This window comes from Arachis duranensis, chromosome 10 (genome assembly GCF_000817695.3).
Source record: "Arachis duranensis cultivar V14167 chromosome 10, aradu.V14167.gnm2.J7QH, whole genome shotgun sequence".
NCBI lineage: Eukaryota > Viridiplantae > Streptophyta > Magnoliopsida > Fabales > Fabaceae > Arachis > Arachis duranensis.
The window spans coordinates 1,753,393-1,770,581 of record NC_029781.3 but is presented as its reverse complement, the minus strand read 5'-3'; the positions used below and the strand labels follow the sequence as shown (position 1 = coordinate 1,770,581).

Genomic DNA, 17,189 nt, shown 5'->3' with positions numbered 1-17,189 from the left:
CCACCTTTAAACGTATGAAAAATTAATAACTTGTAAAATCTTCAAACTAGTTAAAAAGACAAAACAGTTAAAATTTATCTTGCTTAATATATTATAATAATTAATAAAGGGTTAATACTCAAATTCGTCCCTAAAAGATTACGCAATTTTTATTTTCGTTTTCAAATGATTTTTTTAATTAAATTAGTCCTTGAAAGATAAAATATAAGTTAAATTAGTCCTTCCATCAGTTGGACAATGACGTGGCACATTAAGTGCCACGTGACAGGTCAGTGACACGTGGCATACACGTGACATGCCACGTGTCACTTGACATGTAAAAAAGTTTTTTATAGTCAAAATAGTCTTTGAAAGACCAGACGTAAGTCATTTTCATTCTTCAAATTTTAAAAATTAGTCAAACCCTTATGTAATTTATTTTTATTTTTTCTTCATAATATTAAATTTGAATTATTTTTTGATACTACTAATTTTAATAGAAATGTAATTGACAAACAAAACATTAGTAATTGTATATTTTCTTCTTAATTTTTTTCAATAAAATTATTATTACTTACATATAGGATGTAATTGTAGTGATAATTAGAGTCAAAATTCAAGAATCCACAAATTTTGACTCTAAGTGTTATTATCATTACATTCTATATGTAAGTAATACCGTAATGGACAAACAAAAGATGTAATAGAAAAAAATAGTGGTATAACTTTGTTTAGGTTAATATACATAAATTTTGATTTCGAGCATATAATTTTGTTTAGGTTAATAAATACATATATTTCAATTTTGAGTATATATATATTCCAGCAAAATGTAATAATGTAAGAAAAATGTTTTAGAATAGAAAAGAATAAGAGAGATTTTGAGAAGAATTAAAGGAGAGAGATAATTTTATTGAAAAAAAATTTTAAGAAGAAAAGATACAATTACTAATGTTTTGTTTATTAATTACATTTCTATTAAAATTAGTAGTATCAAAAAATATTTCAAATTTAATATTATGAAGAAAAAATAAAAAAATTATATAATAACTAGTTTGACTAATTTTTAAAATTTGAGGGATGAAAATGATTTACGTCTGAACTTTCAAAGACTATTTTGACTATAAAAAACTTTTTATATGTCAAGTGACACGTGCCATGTCACGTGTATGCCACGTGTCACTGACCTGCCACGTGTCGCTGACCTACCACGTGCTACGTCATCGTCCAACTGACGGAAGGATTAATTTGACTTATATTTTATCTTTCATGACTAATTTGATTAAAAAAATCATTAGGAGACGAAAATGAAAATCGCATAATCTTAGAGGCAAATTTGAGTATTAACCCAATTAATAAATATTAAATAAAATAAGTTTGAATTGTTTTTAACTAATATTTTTTTGTTACGTACCAACAAATATTTCCGTAAAATACCAAGGTTTGACATTTGAAATATTGAATAACACCAACGTATAAGGTTAAACTGCTGGTTTAATATTTAATTATCTACCAATGTAACAAAAGTATATAGCAGCTACATGCATTGCCTTTCACACCTGTCGTCTCTAGCTGGAAGCCTAGAACTCATTTTTTAAGTACTTTAATGAAAGTAATAAACACAATATTATTGAAGCACAATAAAAACTTGTGATGAAGGATTAAATTGAACTCTAAGGAAGAATATAATAAATCAATTATCCATTGAGTGTAACATATCTGCTTGTAATTTAATAAATAAATGAAAACATCTCTGTCAAGTGTCAACGATAGCTTAAGTTAAAATCAATACGACAAGTTCCTACCATACACAATAAATACGTACCAAATTTTAAGAACACAAAAATATAAAATAACTGACAAATTAACAAGATGCACACACAAACACAAAAAAAAAAAGCAAATATAAGAGATAAATGGAGAATAATATTTCTATTCTGGCTAACAGATCAGTGGACTCTAGTCATTAGTACGTAAAATCTTCAATGAAACAAAAAGAGTGCTTTCTTCTTTATTACATAAATATATGGAAGGTCATTTTTTCAGGTCCATGCAAAACCCTACTACTACACCTCAGCCATAGAACCTGATCCTCTAAGTTGGCTCTTCTGGTTAGTGGTTACGGCACTAACAAGAATTAGACACATCTTTACAAATTACAACACTAAAAGAATTTAATCACTTTTATTAATATATAAATAATTATTTAAAAAATAAATATAATTAAATAATTATCTAAAATATTTTACAGTAATTTACAAGAGTTTAATTTTTTTTTTGGTGAACACACGAGTTTAATTTTGATGTACTGATAATAGGGCTGTCAAACGGGGTAGTCCAACCCATTAAGTTTGTGGGTTAAATGGGCTGACTCGTTTAAACTTGCTTTATTGAAGGGCCATGATTTTTCACTCCGGACCATTTATAGTAAGTTCGATGGGTTAAACGGGTCAGCCTGTTTATCTTTTTATTTTATTTTTTGAAAAATATTTTGATAAAAAATATTACTTTTAGGTCAAAATCTTTAAAAAAATAATATTTTTTTAATTGATGGGTCGGATAGGGAGAAACATCGGCTAAAAGTGCTAATTTTTTTGGAAAAATGTAAAAGAAAAATCAAACGGGCCACCCATTTAGTCCGCGGGCTAACCTGTTTAACTCGTCATCTTTTTCAAGTTAATCGGGCTCAATTCGAAATTTAAACGGACTTAATTTTAGAGATAAAATCCGACCATTTGAATAGGTAAACGGGTTGACCCGATAAGTTTAGCCCATTTTAAAGGCTCTAACTGACAATATAAGACGTTTTATGTGCAATCACAGCTATTCTTATTTACGTGGTTAATATAAAAATAATTATTTTTGTTAACGTGACTTTATTTAATTGAAGGCACCTGTAAAACAGTTTTATACTGCATTAAAAATAAATTGAATTTATAAATTAAATATATTTTTCGTTTCAAATTAAATAATGATAACTACTTTGTGAGCTTTGTATTTTGCAATAGTAGTGAGATGTCAATCTCTGTCTGTGTATATATGAAAAGGGATTCATATGAAACCGACCAATAAAGACAAAACCCTTTTTATTTCTCATTTATCCCTTGCTTTCCCCACTCACTGATTCAATTATATGATTCAAACGCACTCAATCCTCTTTTGTTGCTGTTTTTCTTCTTCATTTCTTTTCTTCACCTAACTTAATCTCCTATTTTCCCCAATTAAATATATTTCTATATGCACCCTGAAGTTAAGGTTGGATTCAAACATTCCCAGATTAAAATTTTCCTTTTTTTCTATAATTTCTATGATTTTGGGGGTACTTGCTTGTTTTTACTTGGAAATTGAGGTCATCCTTCTTTTTTTAATTAGGTGACATCCAAAGTTTCATTTTTTCAATAGAATCTTGATGGTTTATGATAATATGCCAAGGTTATGTCTCGAATCATGAAGTGGGTTGTTGAAAGATATTCATTTTCAAAGTTTTATTTGATCACATTGATCTTCCTCTGCAATTAAAAGCAGCATTTTTGTTTATCCGTTACAAGTTTAGTTTTTGGTGGTTGGAGTTTGCACTGTGGCATGTATATGTAGTAAGGATTTCTTTTCTGGTTAGAAAATAATTGAGTTGAACGAATTGGTAATGGATCAAGCTGCAAGTGAGGGGAGTGTTGAGGTAATGGATCCTGTTCATGAAAGAGTTGATGATAATTTGAGTCATGAACCTGATGGGGCTGCAATTGATGCAGTAGGTAGGGGTAGCTTGGGTGAGAGAGCCATTATAAGTGGAGAAGTTGGAACTTCAGAACAAAAGGGTAAGGATTTGGGATCAGATAAGGAGTTAAAGGAGGAACCTGAGGAAGTTGAGAGTGGGAAGAAGTGTGATCACCAAAAAAACAGTGAAACAATGTCTGAGGTTGATCAAGGAACTAGTTATAATTCAAGCAATTTGGTTAATCAGCAAGTGGTTGAAACTGTGGTTGTAATAGAGGCTGTTCAGAGTGAGTGTGTTAATAGGGACAGTATGAAATTGGAGCTGAAGGTAAATGAATCAGGGTTGAGCAAAGTATCTGTGAGAGCCCCCAAAGGGGTTTCTGAAATGACAGATAAGAATTCTTGTGTGATTGATATAAGGTGCACCAACCACAAACGGTTTAGTGAGAGTTCAGAAGGTGAAAGGATTTGTAGGATTTGCCACCTTGCTTCTGGGAGACCATCAGATGCAACAGCCGTTGGAACTGCCAATGGTGCTACTAGTACTGATTTGATTCAGCTTGGTTGTTCATGTAAGGATGAGCTTGGCATTGCGCATGTTCATTGTGCTGAGGCCTGGTTCAAGCTTAAAGGAAACAGGTACATGTGTTGTTATCAATGTTTTTTTTCCAATTTATATATCCATGTGTACATGTCTTGTGAAATATTTGGAAGTATGCAGCAGCTTCAGACTATTTGATTATCATGATTATCATCTATCCTTGGAATCCAAGAGTAAATGGCTGTGCTTGTATCTTGCATGTCAATTATGACCAGACTATTTGATGTTTATTCAAAATTGTAAAGAGTCTTTTGATTCTGCACTTTCCTTGCTCTGAATTTTGATGATTTGTTGGGCTTGGACTAGGAAAAGCTTATAGTATCATCACCCTAAAATGATTCTTATTTTTTAGAAGCATAACACTTTTCTTCAAACCCCTTTTTATTGTATATTCTTGGATGCCAAATTTGGTATTGGTATAATATTAAGGTAGGTAAAAACTCACATACAGTTGACTTCATGTGAAGTTGTTAGTTGAGAACCGTTAGATAATAATTTAGTCAAACATGTCAAATCATCTAACGATTTTCAACTAGTAATTTTACATGAAGATAACTGCATGTGATCTTATCACTGATCATTCAAAAACTATTAAATTCCGAATTCGCAAATTGCTCCATGTTAAATACATATTTTGTTGCATTTTATTACAGAATAAATTGCTTATTAGCTACTCTTTCTAACAACAGATTATGTGAAATATGTGGCGAGATTGCGAAAAACGTGTCGGGTGTTGCTGATGCTGGATTCATGGAAGAGTGGAACGAAGGGAGATTCATGGACCAAGATAACTCATCACGCAGGTTTGGTGGATGTTGGCGAGGACAGCCATTTTGTAACTTCTTGATGGCATGCCTTGTAATTGCTTTTGTTCTTCCATGGTTTTTTCGTGTAAATATGTTCTAGCTACGGATTCAATCACTGTTCTTCCCTTCCATTCTTCATTACACGCATACATATTGAGTGTTTTATTGGTTCCTGGCCTAAAAAAACGGTTGCTGAAGCTTATACATATAAAAGAAGTTGCCAACTTCACAGGTTACTGAAAGATTGTTTCCCTGTTGCAATCTTTGTGGGGTGTGTGTGTGTCTGTCTCTTTTGATCTGTTGTGAATATTGGAACCTCTGTTTCCATTTTCTTTCCTTGAAAGAAATGAGAGAAAAATAATAATAGAAAAAATACACCTATATATTTTACATTTGAAAGAGGGGGTGTGACTGCAAAAAATTCAAAGTTGTCTAAGGTTTGTTCCTTAGCTTTCTTGTGTGAACAAATTCTTGATCTTGGTTAATGACACAACAACATCTGTCATTGTAATTCGTTCTTCAGGTGGATTTACACAACAACTCAAAGCTAATTCTAATATAGATGATATATGGGGCAATATATTATCAATTTGTTCACCATATAATTGTACTAAATTGTAATCCACAACTTCTATGATTGAATTTGGCAGTGATTGGTTAATCCAACTTTTCAAGCTCAATTCTGCAGCAAACATATCATCTGTAGGCATCTTTCTTGTGAAGACTTCCATTAACATAATTCCATAGCTATACACATCTCCTTTGACAGAAATAATTCCCATAGATCCATACTCTACAAGTCAATACTAATTACTAGTTATTTTCAAATGTTCTCAATATAATAAACAAATATAATAAAGTAAATAATTTTTCCACAACAAGTAACTAAGACTTATAGTTTATAATTTGTCTAGGCATGTCTAGTATTACCATTCCTATCTTGATGTCACTCCTAACTTTATAAGATTTTGTTATAGATATGCTTTATAATGATGGAAATATGTCCAAAGTAGGAATGACATTATAAATTGGGAATCAACTATACTATGTGTATATTTATACACAAATATATAATGACTGATTTGGTGGCTGATTTATAGTGTGCAAATAGTATTTTTGATTTGCGAGTCATAATATCCACATCCATCATTTAAAGATATGTTTAACTAAGACAAAATCCAAAGGAAAATACAATAGTGATAAGGAATTACCTGGTGCAACATAGCCAAGAGTGGCTAAGTAGGTCTTTGTATGAACTTTAGATTGTCCCTTATCCAAGAGTTTAGCAATGCCAAAATCACTTACATGTGCCACCATGTCTTCATCTAACAAGACATTGCTAGGCTTCAAGTCACAATGAACAACTGGAGTTGAAAAACCATGATGGAGATATTCCAATGCAGATGCAACATCTAACATTATACTCAACCTTTCAAAGAAATCTAAACAGTACTCATGTGAGTACAACCATTTGTCAAGACTTCCATTTGGCATAAACTCCATCACCAAGGATTTGAAATCATCATTTGAACAACTGCTAATAATCTTAACAAGATTTCGATGGCGTAGATTGCGCATTGCATTGCATTCCACTTCAAAACTGTGCGCTGTTTCTTCTGAATCCAAATCAAGCACTTTGATTGCAACTATCAACCCACCAGAGAGCTTCCCTTGATATACAGAACCAAATCCACCCTTTCCAATTAAATTACTCTCACTAAATCCATTAGTTGCTCGTACAAGTTCATAGTAGGAAAGCCTTCTTGTTTCCAAAGTTGATGAATTTCTCTCATGACGAGTTTTAACATTTTTTCTCTTACATTGCAGAACTACTATGAATGCAACAACCAAAATGATTGACACAACTATAGGTGGAATGCATTTGATCAAAAGCAACATTGTCCTTGATCTTTTCCTATCTTTCTTAGAACATGGAGGGACCAATAGGCGAGGATTACCACAAAGTGCTTCATTATGTATGAAAGATTGAGCAGTGAAATTTACAAATGGTCCATCATTAGGAATCTCTCCTTGCAATTTATTATAAGACAAGTTGATGTATTTAAGATAAACAAGTGACTCCAAGGATTTTGGAATCGCACCTGACAAAAGATTTTGAGACAAGTCCAGTGAGCTTAAGCTTACCATTTCGCCGAACGACGCAGGAATAGACCCTTGAAATTTGTTGCTTGCCAGGGACAAATTTTGCAGAGTTCCCAAGGAACTTATGGTTGTAGGAATGTTGCCTGAAAACTCATTTTTTGATAGATCCAATAGAACCAGAGCTCTCAATCTTCCTATATCATATGGAAGTTCTCCAACAAGAGCATTAGATGATAAATTTACCTCTAAGACATCCTTGAGATTCCAAAAAGAAGATGGTATCTCTGAGATCAATTTGTTAGAATCCATGTAAACGATTCTAAGAGAGGCCATATTTCCCAAGCATGTTGGTATAACCCCAGATAGCTTATTACTTGATAGAGACAGCACACTTAAGCTCCCAATTTCACAAAGCTCATCTATGATGGATCCCTGCAATTCATTGTAGCTCAAATTCAAAGACTGAAGCTTCTGTAACCCTTTAATTGTAGTAGGAATTGGTCCACTTATATCATTCCCATACAAATTTAAATTCAACAAGCTACTTATGTTTCCTATTTCCAATGGAATGTTGCCATAAATTTTACAGAGATCTGCTTGAAAAAGTTCTAGAGACTTTGATAAATTTCCAATCGACTTAGGAAGACTCGCCTTTAAAGGATTGCCGGTTACTACAATACGCTTCAACTGTGTAGAACTTGTCAAGGATGTAAGGAATTCAAGTTCATGAGAACTTGTCAAATTATTGCCACCTATATGAAGAACTTCAAGGATTGATAGATATCGAAATCCGGTAGGCATGAGTCCATTGAATTGATTCTCACTCAAGTCAATTTTAGTAAGCAAAGTAGCATTGAATAAACCATTTGGAATGCTTCCAACAAGCTTGTTCCCAGTTAAGTGTAGTTGCACCAAGCTAGGCAGAGTATACCCCATTTCTGATGGTAGAACACCTGAGAGAGAGTTGTATGAAAGATACAAGTATTTCAATGTTGAAATGTTGAAGATCTTTGATGGAATTGGTCCACTCAAATCGTTAAACCCCACTGCAAGATGCTCAAATTTACCAAGATTTCCAATCTCCATGGGTATTGGACCTTCATAAACAGAGATATTTTTGTGAAAGAAAAGATAGATATTGATTAATAGGTGACATAAATTTGTTATGTATAATGGCTGAAATATTGTTGTACAAAATTATGGAGGACATATTATTATACCTGTGAAAAAGTTATTGGATAAACTTAATAGTACCAGAGATGTGCAGTTACCAATTGATGCTGGAATAGTTCCCTCAAATTGATTAAAATCCAAAAGAAGGAATTCAAGTTGAGGAAGCTGATGGCACAACTCTTTAGGGAGAGTTCCATTTAAATTGTTGTAGCCAGCACTGAAATGCCTCAATGAAGAGATGTTCAACAGAGACACTGGAATCTCACCTATATAAGCAACACTATTCACTTATTACTGCAATGTTGAGATGTTTAACATGTGATAATGTGTGCTAAAATGTAAGGTATTATTACCTGACAAGGCATTATAACCAAGGCTAATGACTTCAAGTGAAGAGAGATTAGATATGGCTGGTGGAATGAATCCTGAAAGAGAGTTGTTATCTAACCTCAAAACCTTCAAATGTTGAAGCTGTCCAATGACTGGTAGAATAGTATTGGATCCTTTGCTGAAACTTGATGAACAGTCCAAGTAAACCAACTTAGAAAAGTTGGATATTGAGTCCAAAATGAAACCACCAAAGTTGTTATAACTCAGGTTGAGCAACTTCAGTTGTTGCAACTGATACAATTCATGTGGCAACTCACCATGGAAGCTGTTTCCTTTGAGATCAAGCTCCTCAAGGAATGAGAGGCTCCCCACTTGTGGAGGAATGGTACCTACAAGCCCCATGTTGCTGAGATTCAAAGACTTCACTCTTCCATTACCCAAATCACATGTAACACCAACCCAGTTGCACAGAGAAGAAGATGATGATGATGAGGTTGACCAATTACTAAGCATGAGATTATTGGGGTCTGAAGTAATGGAAGACTTGAATGCAAGAAGAGCATGTTCATCATCTGTGCTGATGTTCACTTCACTCAGAACTAAGCATGCCATGAAGTAAAATAGTGAGAGACAGAAGGTAGAGAGAATATGACCTGATGAACACATTTTTCTTTAACAGATAATTTGTAGTTGCCAACTTATGTAACTTCTATATAATTTTTCAAAAGAATTTATAACCTTTGAAAAGAAAGACAGAAAATAATTGCATAAAATTCACACACTAGTGATAATTCACTCAAACTAGTCAAAACCATCTCTTGTACTGTGTGTCCATCATTATTGTTGCAGACAACTTGCCGACCAGAAAACTATGACACTTTTATTTTAGTAAGAGATGGTATGGTTAGCTACATATTTTTCAAAATATTGTTATCAATAATTCAATACATAATTATTTTTTAAAAAAATATTTATTTCTGTTTACTTATAGTCTATATATACAAGTTAAAATTATCACTATTTCTGACCAAAATAAAATTGTCTGTTTTAGAAACATGTGGCAATTTCATTTTGTTTTCTTATGACAAGTGGCACTTTTTATTTTAGTGTTGTCATGCATGCCACTACTGACTACTTCATCACCTTTATTTTATTCAGACGTTGTTATTTAATTATATAATCCATACTTTATACCAAATTGATGAATATTTAAATGATTTCTTGGTAAGGGTAACAAGGACGATGCATGTATGGCATGTCACTGGTACTATTGATGAGCTGTTATGTCATTTTCAGTATCTTGTTTACTATTCTTTCTTAAGAAAAAAATCATTTGTAGATTCTTTCTAATGATACAATTATGTATGTCCTTAAAGTATAAGTGGCTTTTTCATCTCTCTTTAGAATATTGATTTGGTCACTAACTATGATTAATTATGCTCATCTCATGTGTGGAAAGTACTCTTGAGCTCTTTAATTAAGGCGTAACAATATCTATGCATGTGATTATGGCTATAAATTTTATGATACTTCTGTATATATATCTATATAAAGTAGGGGCTAGGAGAACAACAATTACATATATTATTATCTTATTTATGACTTTACATTCTTTTAATTTAGCTTTGAAATCCATACAGCTGGTTCTTGCTCATTCTTTCATTAAGGTGAACTCATTCTTGATCTTGGTTAATGCTGCAACCACATCTGTCATTTTAATTCGTTCTTCAGCTGAATCTGTACAACAACTCAAAGCTAATCTCAACACAGATGATATATGAGGCAATACAACATCAATATCTTCATCACCATATAGTTGTATTAAATTAGAGTCCACAACTTCCATCACTGAATTTGGCATTGAGTTGTTGATCCAACTTTTCAAGCTCAACTCTGCAGCAAACATATCATCTGTTGGCATTTTTCTTGTGAATACTTCCATTAGCATGATTCCATAACTGTACACATCTCCTTTGATTGAAATAATTCCTTTAGATCCATATTCTGCATTTCAGTAATAATAATAATGATTATCAAATGTTATCAACATAAGAAGCAAATAAAATAGCTTAGATTGTGTTATAGTTAACTAGAAAGTAATAAGAATTAAGAAAGTACCTGGTGCAACATAGCCTAGTGTAGCCATGGTCTTAGTATGTGTTATGGATTGTCCTTCATCCAAGAGCTTGGCAATGCCAAAGTCACTAACATGTGCAACCATTTCTTGATCTAGTAAGACATTACTAGGCTTCAGATCACAATGAACAACTGGTATTGAAGAACCATAATGAAGATATTCCAATGCAGATGCCACATCCATCATTATATTCAACCTTTGCAAGAAATCTAGACAATAGTTATGTGAATACAACCATTTGTCCAGGCTTCCATTTGGCATGAATTCCATCACCAAAGATTTGAACTCATCATTTGAGCAACTAGTGATAACCTTTACAAGATTTCGATGGCGTAAATTGCGCATTGCATTGCATTCTGCATCAAAGCTCTTGGATGTTGCTTCCAAGTCCACGTTAATCACTTTAATGGCAACTATCATCCCACTAGAGAGCATGCCTTGATACACAGAACCAAAACCTCCCTTTCCAATTAAGTTACTCTCATTAAATCCATTGGTTGCTTGGACAAGTTCATAGTAGGAAATCCTTTTTGCTGCTCCCAAGTCTGATGAATTCTTTTCAGCTGGATTCTCAACATCTTTTATTCTATGTCGGCGAACAATTATGTATGCAAGAATCAAAATGATTAACACTATTACAAGGGGTATGCAAATGGCTAAAATCAGTTTTAGCCTTGAACTTTTGCCATCTTGTTTAGCACATGGAGGGACTTGTAAGCGAGGGTTACCACAGAGTGCTTCATTATGCATGAAAGATTGAGCAGTGAAATTTGCAAAAGGTCCACCACTGGGAATCTCTCCTTGCAAGTTATTGTAGGACAAGTTGATGTATTTAAGAAAAGTAAGGGACTCTAAGGATTTTGGAATGGAACCAGACAAAAGATTTTGAGACAAGTCCAAAGAGTTTAAGCTTACCAACTGACCAAGTGATTCAGGAATGGAACCTTGCAACTTGTTGCTTGCCAAGGAAAGATTTTGCAGAGATAGTGAACTTATTGCAGGAATGTCACCTGAAATGTCATTTCTTGATAGATCCAATAGTACAAGAGCTCTCAATTTTTCTATCCCTGGTGAAAGTTGTCCAGTTAAAGCATTGGAGGACAGGTTCACCTCTAAGATGTCATTGAGATTCCAAAAAGAAGATGGAATCCCTGAGTTCAATTTATTAGAATCCATGTAAACCTTTCTAAGAGAAGCCATATTTCCCAAGCATGCTGGTATTGCTCCAGAAAGCTTGTTGCTTGATAAAGCTAGCACACTTAAACTCTTGATTTCACAAAGCTCATCAATGATGGATCCCTGCAATCCATTGTAGCTCAGATTCAAAGACTGAAGGTTCTGTAACCTTTTGATTGTAGCAGGAATTGGTCCAGATATATTATTCCCATATAAATTCAAATTCCACAGGCTTGTTATGTTTCCTACTTCCATTGGAATGTTGCCATAGATTCCACAATTATCTGCTTGAAAGAGTACCAAAGATTGGGACAAGTTTCCAATTGATTTAGGAAGAGTTGCATTTAAAGGATTGTTAGATAGGATTATCCTTCTCAAATGTGTAGAACTTGTCAAGGAAGTAAGGAAGTCGAGTTCATGAGAATCATTATCGGTTGTCAAGTTATTGCCACCTATATGGAGAACTTCGAGTATGGTTAGATCTCGAAACGCAGCTGGCATGACTCCACTGAATTGATTCTCACTCAAGTCCAGTTTAGTGAGCAAAGTAGCATTGAATAAACCACTTGGAATGGTTCCAACAAATTTGTTCCCAGTCAAGTGCAGTTGATCCAGGTTAGGAAGGTTATAGCCTTTATCTGATGGAAGAGTGCCTGAGAGAGAATTGTATGAAAGATACAACAATCTCAAAGCTGTACTATTCAGAAGCTTTAGAGGAATAGTTCCACTCAATTTGTTAAATCCAAGCATAAGATACTGAAGATTGTTCAGATCAGCAAGCTCACCTGGTATGGTACCTAGAAGCATAGCAAAATGTCTCAACAATATGGATTCAAGTAGTAAATTGAACAGGACTAAATGCATGCAAGAGTAGGTAAATTGGTCAAGTATGAAGAAGTATATACCTGTAAACTGGTTATACATTAGTCTTAAAACTTTAAGTTGTGTGCATCTGCTAATTGATCTTGGAATGATCCCTTCAAATTGATTGGTATCTAGGTACAAACATTCCAGTTGAGGGAGCAAATGACACATATCACTTGGAAGCTGCCCCTTTAACTTGTTCTCCATAAGGCTCATTATCACCAAAGAAGAGATGTTTAAAAGGGAGAATGGAACCTCACCTGTATATATATATATATATATACACAATAATAAGCATTAAACAATGCCTTTCCAGAACAGAGTATTTTAGGCATTTACTATCAAGTAATTAACAATGCTGGTGTAAGTTCATACCTTCCAAGTTATTGTCATCAAGATATAAATACTGAAGCTTAGTCAAGTTCCCGAAATCGCTTGGCATGGGACCTTTATCGAAACCATTGACGGATAGATTAACATGGATCAATTCTTGGCAGTTATGCCAAACAGTTGGCATCTTACCAGAGAGATCATTTTCGTTGAGATAAAGGTAAGAAAGTTGGGGAAGGCCTTGACAAATGTTTGATGGAAGAGTGCCAGAAAGATCATTGAAGTGAAGAATGAAATCATACAACACTGACATGTTGAATAATGTTGCTGGAATTTTGCCACTAAGCTTATTGTGATCAAATCTCATTCTCCTTAGTTTAGTAAGATCACCCACCTCTCTTGGAATTTCTCCTTTAATTCATCAAATACATGAAAAAACATTATTATGCAAGTTGGAATAATAATAAAGTGTATAAACTCTATGCATGGTAATAGAAAACAACATTCCTAACATCTAGCATCCAAATTTTAACGTTCTTAAAACTGTGAATAATATTTCTAACCAGTAGTTGTCTGATTAATTTATTTAATTTAAAGTGGAAACTCAACTTCACGTGAAGTCGATAATTGAAAGTCGTTAGATGATTTGACTGATTTGACTAAATTTTCATCTAACTTTTAACTATCAACTTCATGTGAAGTCGACTGCAGCTGAGTTTGCTCCTTAATTTAATATCAAGAGAGAGAACTCAGGTTGTATTGACTTTGGAAGAAAGCTTTTGTTGCTCTCATCAATAACCGGTGCCGGCAAAATTAGAAAAGCTTTTGTTGCATTCACATAAATTCTTTCACAAACTTATTAAATAATTTAATATATTTGACTCAATTATTGTTTAATGATTCTTATCTATTATCTTTAGATAAAAACAAAAAACAGCGTGTATAGAAAACCTTAAACTCAAATTCCTTATTTAATTTCGTGTGAAAACTGATGAGTTAAGACTTAAGAGTTAGTATTTGATTGTTATCTTGCCTCAACCCTCATGTGGTCGTGTACGTATTACATCATGCAGGTAGCAAAAATGGACTTTGAAAAGTCAACCTTCAAATTTCTTTATCTTATCTGTTCAGTTATCTTATCATGTCCCTTTGTACATAGAAAGAATATATACAATGTATTAATTAAAATTAAATTATGGAAAATAATGTTAATATTACTATAACAAATTGAACGTTCACTTAAAAATATAACTTCCACAGTACTATTTTAAGTTAAAAACTCGAGTAAAGAAGTTGATATCTGAAAGCTGTTAGATGAAAATTTAGTCAAATCAATCAAATTATCTAACGGTTCTCAAATATCAACTTCACGTGAAGTTCAGTTCACGTTTTCACTTTATTTTAATGTCTAAATGCATGTGACTATTAGGTACGGAAATAGTACCTGATATGAAGTTAGAACCAAGGTTGAATACTTCAAGCAAAGTGAGGTTGGAAATTGTTGGTGGTATAATTCCAGAAAGCGAGTTATTCTCAAAATTGAAGAGCTTCAATTGGCGAAGTTGGCCAATCACGGGTGGAATACTTCCATTGATGAGATTTGATGAACAATCGAATTCGACCAAGTTGGACAAGTTGGACACAGATTGAGGAATGGAACCACCAAACGCGTTGGAACTCAAGTTGAGCAACCTTAGTTGTTGCAAAGAAAACATCTCCTGCGGCAACATACCATGAAAGTTGTTGCCTTTGAGGTCAAGCTCCTCAAGGAAAGAGAGGTTCCCCACGTGAGGGGGAATGGTACCTACGAGACCCATGTTACTAAGATTCAGAGACTTCACTCTTTTGTTGTCCGAATCGCAAATGACACCAACCCAGTTGCATAAAGAAGATGATGAAGAGGTTGACCAGTTACCAAGCATGTGATTTGGGTCTGAAGTAATGGAGGATTTGAATGCAAGAAGAGCAGATTCATCATCAGTAGATAACAAAGCAAAGGTGTAATAAAAAGAGAGGAAGAAAACAGAGACATGAAACCATGGGTTGGCCATTTCAGTAGAGAAAAAATGTCCTGAGCTTCTTTAATAATTCTCCTTTCCTATATATAGCAGGCAACATTTTATTATTATTGGTGTCGGTATGTATCCTTTACTATATCTTATACATACAAATAAAATACTAAGTTGAATATTCAAATTATTGATATATTATATATGTTATTGACTATACTTTAGAATTATGAGTGGAAAAATTTTTTTTACAAAAATAATGGCGTTCACATTCATGTCCACTAGGTGTACAATTGTACATACATGTTGAGTGTTGTCGTATGTACACGTGTTATTGACTATTGACTATTTTGCGACTCAATACACAGCGTTTCAACTTGAGGCTGAAAATGGAAATATTTCAGTCTTAACTCCATTCATTCATCTAAACTGGTTTTAACTACGCCAATTTCAAAATTAGATGAACATATGTATGTATGGTGAATAAAGTTTAGCTTGATTTTTTTTTATATGAAAAAATATTGGTATTTTTTTTGGAAATATAATTATTTAGTGAAACTATAGATGGGTGAATTTTGTAGGTGAGAAATCAATACGTGAAGGCGTGTTGTAATGTATTGGACACGTGGTAATATTTTGACCAACATGTGAAGAGCATATTGAACACGTGGCAACATATTGATCAACACGTGGAGAGCATGGTGAAACATGTGAAAAACGTGTTAAATAATTTTTACGACACTGTAATTCATTTCAAATGTCAATATTCAACTAAAATACCATTTCTATTTCCATATTAAAAATAATTTACGTAAAGTCTACCTGTGTGAATAAATAAATCCATACATAGAGTTGATTGTTGTTGTCACCTTCATTTGAAAGAAAGATCGCACACTCTTTTTCCATTCACACTTTTTTTTTCTCCTTTTGGCTCTATGTATTCTTTCCAAGATGACATGCTCTTACCCTGGAAGGAATTCAAATTAAAGAGCCGCCACCTCAATCATCGTCACGGTGGAATTTCTCAATTCTCATCAGCCACAGCACATTGTTTTTTCTCAAACCATTTTTGTACGTGTCACAACCTAAATTTTGGAAACCATAAAGAGTTCTAAACTTATACAATATTTTGTTCTTATTTCAAACTACTATAAATGCATGCACACATTCTTAACTAGCTACTAAGCACTACTATATGCTGATAAATTCCATTTGCGCAATCTTCTTAGTCATCGTCGCGTTTTTCTTCATAACAGAATTTACTCTTTTCTTTTTTTCTCTAATATCTTAGAAATTTTACAAATAATAATATAAAATTCTTCAACACTTTAGCATTTAAACTATTCTAAAAAACATTTTATATTTGTCTTTTGGGTAGCTAAATAAAAAAACTTCATATAAAAATTGTCTCCACCCAAATTTTAATTTGATTATTTCATTGGTGTAGCTTACAATTGTATCCAAACTTTATCACCAAATTGTTTGCTTTATGAAAAATGAACTAACTATAAACGAAACCTGGTCAATTTTTTTTTCTTCATCATAAATGATAATAGTCTAATAAAACTTTAATTTATTAAAGTAATGAAAAAGATAGATTACAAATGTGAAAGAGAATTTGCACCCACAAAAGCAGGTATTTTAATGTACCAAAAAAAGTGAAGTAGGGTTATTATAAAACTAGAGTCAGCTGAATTCTAAATGAACTTTATGTAAAGTCAACGATTCAAATACAATTTTTTTTATCAATTATCCCAGAACATAAATTTTTTTTTGTCAACAAAGGAGAAAGGGAAAGAAACTATATGCTTAAGGCCTACATTGGGCTTAGTATTTTTGGACGTACTATATCTACATTATTGGGCTCCATGACTTTGCTGGGCTGATAATGGACCATTACCGAAAAAGGAGAAATAAACAAAATGTTTTCTTTTGGGCCTTGAGGGCCCGCATAATTACCAAAAAAA

General features: G+C 33.1%; 3 protein-coding genes across 3 annotated transcripts; 1 reads left to right on the top strand and 2 right to left on the bottom strand.

The window, feature by feature from the left end:
- Positions 1-3,287: 3,287 nt before the first annotated feature.
- Positions 3,288-5,342, top strand: LOC107468300 (uncharacterized; the record flags this gene model as incomplete). The annotated part of the gene is given in 2 exon segments (XM_016087562.3): positions 3,288-4,332; positions 4,984-5,342. Coding segments are annotated over 2 exon segments (927 nt in total). The 3' UTR covers positions 5,201-5,342.
- A 79-nt stretch (positions 5,343-5,421) lies between these two features.
- On the bottom strand, positions 5,422-9,372 carry LOC107468363 (receptor kinase-like protein Xa21). The gene is made up of 4 exons (XM_021132779.2): positions 8,730-9,372; positions 8,424-8,642; positions 6,312-8,300; positions 5,422-5,893 (listed from the first exon to the last, which is right to left on the bottom strand). Exons 1-4 carry the CDS (start codon positions 9,370-9,372, stop codon positions 5,547-5,549), a joined length of 3,198 nt encoding a protein of 1,065 aa, XP_020988438.2. The 3' UTR covers positions 5,422-5,546.
- Positions 9,373-10,214: 842 nt separating this feature from the next.
- LOC127739598 (probable LRR receptor-like serine/threonine-protein kinase At3g47570) lies at positions 10,215-15,264 on the bottom strand. Its single transcript, XM_016087642.3, has 5 exons — positions 14,658-15,264; positions 13,259-13,624; positions 12,925-13,143; positions 10,825-12,816; positions 10,215-10,710 (listed from the first exon to the last, which is right to left on the bottom strand). The coding sequence occupies exons 1-5, from the start codon at positions 15,262-15,264 to the stop codon at positions 10,358-10,360; spliced, it is 3,537 nt and encodes a 1,178-aa protein (XP_015943128.1). The 3' UTR covers positions 10,215-10,357.
- Positions 15,265-17,189: the final 1,925 nt, after the last annotated feature.